The sequence below is a fragment of the Schistocerca americana genome, chromosome 5 (assembly GCF_021461395.2).
Source record: "Schistocerca americana isolate TAMUIC-IGC-003095 chromosome 5, iqSchAmer2.1, whole genome shotgun sequence".
NCBI classification, from domain to species: domain Eukaryota; kingdom Metazoa; phylum Arthropoda; class Insecta; order Orthoptera; family Acrididae; genus Schistocerca; species Schistocerca americana.
The window spans coordinates 71,337,215-71,342,244 of NC_060123.1; the positions used below are offsets into that span (position 1 = coordinate 71,337,215).

Below are 5,030 nucleotides of genomic sequence, written 5' to 3' on the forward strand. Positions count from 1 at the left end.
TCGTAGAGGTCTTGAAGGATGGGGTAATGTGGGATGGGATGGCTACCGGTTAGGCGGTAGAAGGTTGACCATTACTTGGAGGAGTTGACAGGGAGGGAGGAGTTGAGGTGCATTCATGTCTGGCCCCTGTCCCTGCTTTTCTTTGCTGCAAGGAGGTTCTGGATGTATCCCTATAATTTCTGGTGGCAGATGATTGTATCCCAGTCACAGATGCAGAGGAAGGAGCGGTAGAAACTGGAGGATTCCCAAAGAAGAAGGATGGCCTGCGGAGGAAGTTTAGGGCAGTGACGGTGGATAAGATTGGTAGGGACATGGTTCTCCACAGCTTCAGTGATCGTCATCTGAAGGAAGGAAGAGGCATGGGTGATGTCAGTGGGATGGTGAAAGATGAGGGGGTGGCTTTCGATCTTTGAGTCATTGGATTCCTGGTAGGCATCCCAGTCAGCACAGTGGTAGTCGTGGACAGACTTTGGAGGGGCTGGAGGGTGGGGGGATGCTGGGGGCCACAGGCCGAGGCAATGGTGGGAAGTATGGAGATGTGGTCACTGTCAACAGGATTGAGGATGTCCATGGCATTGCGACCAAGGAGGTGGGGGAAGTGACGATAAGTTCGGAGGTGGAGTCACTTTTATGATGGATGTGTTGTGGGAGAGGAACAAGGTCAGAATTGAGGGTGGCAAGGAACTGATGCCACTGGCGAAGGGTGGCAGGTTCACGGCTGTGGATTTTGAGGTCAGCAGTAATCACATAGGTGGCGATGGTACTGTTGACATGGGAAATGAAGTCGTAGGGGAGAGGAGCTTTGGGACGGCTATAGATAGTGGCACAAGTGACGGTGATGGAGGCAAAGAGGATGCTCAGGAGAAGGTGTTCATTTGGGTCGTTGAGGAGGGGTTGTGGCCAGACAGAGAGATACTTTAAGAGGCCAATAGCGACCACACCTCGGGTGAGAGGAAGGAGGCTGTCAGTGCAGTGAAGGAATAGAGAGAGGTGTGGTTGGAGGAAGGTTTCATTAATGATGAAGGAGTCATCTTTTTGCTGGGATAGTGTATGCACGAAGAGGTATTTGTTGGCAGGGAGGGAGCGAATGTTGAGGTAGAGAAGAGGATACTGGTGATGCACCAGGATGTGGGGGGGGAGGGAAGTGGGGCGAGGAGAGAGTGGCTTATATGTGTGCCTCTAGACAGGTGAAGGTAAAGTGGGTCTGCTTGTGGGAGTAGGTGGCGTAGGTAATTAAATGGAAAATATAGAGGGCAGGGAGCGAAATCTGCTGGAGTGTGTGACGATCGTTAGGAACCAGATAATGTCTTGTTCTGTAGGGGGTGGGGTGGAGGGAATTGGTCAGCTGGATGGGTGGGTGGAGACAGTGAACTCTGGGTTGGTGGGAAGGGGTTTTGCTTTGCATTTGTAGGAGTAGGGGGGGAGGGCGGGCTTCGTTACAGGTGTTGCAGAAGGGGGACAGGCTAGGTTAGGACACTGTATAAGGATGTAGGATGCTTTACAATGGGGGCAGGTGGGGGGGGGTTCTCGCAGTTTTGTGTGATGTGGCCATTTTACAGGAGACAGCACTGGCAGTGATAGCATTGAGGAGGGGGATGGTACAGGTCAACAGGGTGGCGGTGGTTGAAAATCAGGGCTCCCTGTGTGAGGAGGTGATTGACGGAGGAGGTAGACTCAGTAAAGATATGCAGGAGTTGTAAATATGGTGGGCTGTCCGGATTTCCAGGGAGGGATGGGCATTCAGTTATGCCAACACCTCTGACTCTGTGACCATAGGGCTGCGTTCTGTTATCACTGTGGTGAGGGTTGGTGGATGATGAGGCAGTTGGGGCTGATGAGGAGAGGATGAAGTAAGGAAAGGGGTGAGGTAACCTTGGGGGCCAAAGGTAATGCGGGGAAAGAGGTGGAGGAGATCAGTATGGAAAGAGGGAGGGGAGGACTTGATGACAACAGAGTCTCTGCGAGGGATAAGTTGGGTAATGAGTGCACGGGGGATGTATTTCTGGATTGAAAGAGTGAGCATTGGCAAGGATGAAGGTATACAGGTTTGGGCTTGGGAGGCGGGAGGAGGAGTGGTATCCATGGTGAAATCAGAGGGAACTGTGATGGGCGGTGATTTTTGGGGGAGGGGGTGGAGGTGAGGTTTTTTGGAGAGTGTGGCCTGGGAAGGGGGATGAGGGACTGGATGGATGGGGAGACGGTGCGAGGCTGGCTCCTCTTGTGAGGCGGCGGCACTGGTTAAAGTGGTGGCGCACTCTGTGGTGGCGACTGTGGCAAGGCAGGCAGTTACTCGGGCAGGGGAAGTGGGAGTAGTTGTAGTGGTGCTGGTGGGGATGGGGAGAAGGTAGTCTCAGCGGGCGACAGCAGCAGGAGGGGGGATGAGTAAGGGCAGGAGCAGGGGAAGGAGCATGGGAAGTAGCAACATACAGGTGGGGATACGGGGATGAGGGGGAGATAGAAGGAGAGGATACTTCGAGTAGGGGAGGTGGATCAGACGGGTTAAGCGCAGAGGAAGCACTCCACGAGGTTACAGTGGGGGCAGGTGAAGGAGATGTGTAGGTGATGGTGGTAGTGGGGGCGTCCACGATTGAAGGCGGCGTCCACTGGCGATAGGAGTCTCCCAAGTGCGAAAGGAACTAAAACAGGGCCTCCAGCGGCGGCGGCAACCGGGCGGCGGCGAGGAACGGGCGGTGGGCTTCGGCGGCAACCGGGTGGGGGCGGACACCAGGAGGCGGCGACCGGGCGGCAGCAGCGGGGGCGGCGGAGGCGGCGGCGGCGGCGGCGGCGGCAAACACCGGGCGGCGGCAAACACCGAGAGGATGTGACGGCGGCAACCGGGCGGCGAGGAACAGCGGGAGGCGGCGACCAGACGGCGGCGAACATCCGAAGGCGGCGACGGCGGTCGGACGACAGTTGCCGGTCGGCGGCAGGCAGGCAGGCAGGCGGACAGGTAGACGGATGGCCGGACGGGCAGCAACAGCAAGAGGCGCTTCGGAACAGTAGATTGCACCATGAGGGTAGCCCAAGCTCTGTAATTCGTCCACTTCGAAGTGAGAGGATTCAACCCTCGAGATGACTAAGTGCTAGAGGTGCGGCGGTATTTAAGCCGGCCGCGCCGGCCGCTATTGGCCGGTGTATTCACGTGGCGAGGCGGTGACGCACTCAGTAGGCGAGTGTAGCGCTGCGACGACACTGCACTCTATCGTCCATAAGGATCCATTTGCTCCGGCGGGCATTCAACTTTTGTGCAGCCCGATACCGGAGAGGCGAGATGTTCTCTTTTAGTAGTTACCAGGAAAAGCACTATTGGAAACAAGAGTAGCAAATTGTGTTTCTTTGGGACACATCGGATGCCATAGGCAACCTCAAGAAAAAGGAGTGAGAGTCCACACTTGGGGACCTCTCGATAACCGTGAGGTGCCACCGAAAGTTAGGTTCAGAAAAACGAAATGTTTCCCCAATATAGAAACTGCCAAGACTGGTTAATGTAAATGAACTGCAAGTTAGAGAGAGAAAACTCGACTGCGTTTACCGATATCCCACTTCATTGGCCATAGCATAAGATGGAAAGATCAGAAAAAGTGTGTGTGTGTGTGTGGGGGGGGGGGGGGGGAGAGAGAGAGAGAGAGAGAGAGAGAGAGAGAGAGAGACAGACAGAGAGAGAGGGAGAGAGAGAGAGAGACAGAGAGGGAGGGAGAGAGGCATTTTGTGAGGGTGTGTGAGAGACAGAGAGAGAGAGAAAGAGAGATAGACGGAGAGATAGACGGAGAGAGAGAGGGAGGGAGGGAGGGAGGGAGGGAGGGAGAGAGACATTTTTTTCAGAGAGAAAGACATAAAGAGAGCGAGAGAGAGGGAGGGAGAGAGGTCTTTTTTCAGAGAGAGAGACAGAGAGAGAGAGAGAGAGAGAGAGAGGCCTTTTTTAAGCATTAAATGGTAGGAAGCATGTTACTGCTTAGCACCAGAAGAAAGACTCAAGGAAGTGGACCAGTGTCTTTTTAGAAATTTTCTGCTGATTGAAACTCGCAATATCTGTCGCCCAGCTAGTTAGACCAGAGTAAAATTGTTATATCTTAGGTAATTATGATGCAAAAAAGGTGTGTGAAACCCTGGTCCCATGTAAGACAGGGCTTGGTGGTTGTAATCGGATCAGGTTAAATAAATAAAGTAAAGGAGCGTAAAATTAGGAGCTTTTCTTTTAAGAATCAGTCGGTAGAAATCACTCGATTTTCGACACTTGACTGTAGGATTTCTTCATCTCTGCGAGCCTTCACCATGAGACTTCTTCTCCACTGGTCTGCAGCACTGTCAGGGTCCATCTAGGAGCAGATGAGCCGAGGGACATGGAAATGTTTCGGATTGCCTCGAACTTAGCCACATGCGAGGGTGGTTGGTGCACCGCCAAAGACTGATTGAACAGCCGCTTTAGCCCCCACCTATTTATCAGCCGGCCGAAGTGGCCGCGCGGTTCTGGCGCTGCAGTCTGGAACCGCGAGACCGCTACGGTCGCAGGTTCGGATCCTGCCTCGGGCATGGATGTGTGTGATGTCCTTAGGTTAGTTAGGTTTAAGTAGTTCTAAGTTCTAGGGGACTAATGACCTCAGCAGTTGAGTCCCATAGTGCTCAGATCCATTTGAACCATTTGAACCTATTTATCGATATGGTCAGACCAACCCCGACAGCGAGATGGTCCGTAGGGACAGTTAAGTCATTTTGATAAAACTGCAGTAATCTCACGCTCTGCACTGCGAAGGCTTGCTTTTAGATTCCAATGACCAATTTGCTTCCAGCTCCGACCACAGACTAAACGCATAACCTTCCGTAATGCTCTCTGTCTTTGTACTAACATTAAGTCAAGACACGCACAATTTCGCAACCGCTGTTATTTCACTTTTTTATAAGCGTTTATTAGAATCGTACTCCAACTTTTTTTTGTCAGATGTGCCATGGTTTCACTTTAGGGTTGTTATACCTTGTCAGATGCCTTATGAGCCACTTTAACGTAATAAATCTGATCATTTGTGATTTTTGTT

At 52.7% G+C, this 5,030-nt stretch overlaps 1 protein-coding gene across 1 annotated transcript; it reads left to right on the forward strand.

Annotated features, from left to right (window-relative positions):
• Window positions 1-1,994: 1,994 nt before the first annotated feature.
• On the forward strand, window positions 1,995-2,825 carry LOC124616211 (adult-specific cuticular protein ACP-22-like). The gene is made up of 2 exons (XM_047144515.1): window positions 1,995-2,137; window positions 2,594-2,825. The coding sequence occupies exons 1-2, from the start codon at window positions 1,995-1,997 to the stop codon at window positions 2,823-2,825; spliced, it is 375 nt and encodes a 124-aa protein (XP_047000471.1).
• The last annotated feature ends 2,205 nt before the right edge of the window (window positions 2,826-5,030 follow it).

Excerpts from the sequence above, each read along its gene's own strand:
- LOC124616211 (XM_047144515.1), top strand. The coding sequence starts at position 1,995 with ATGTATTTCTGGATTGAAAGAGTGAGCATTGGCAAGGATGAAGGTATA. Across the intron at positions 2,138-2,593 it reads TTTTGGGGGAGGGGGTGGAG|GCGGCGTCCACTGGCGATAG; the intron begins GTGAGGTTTTTT and ends CCACGATTGAAG.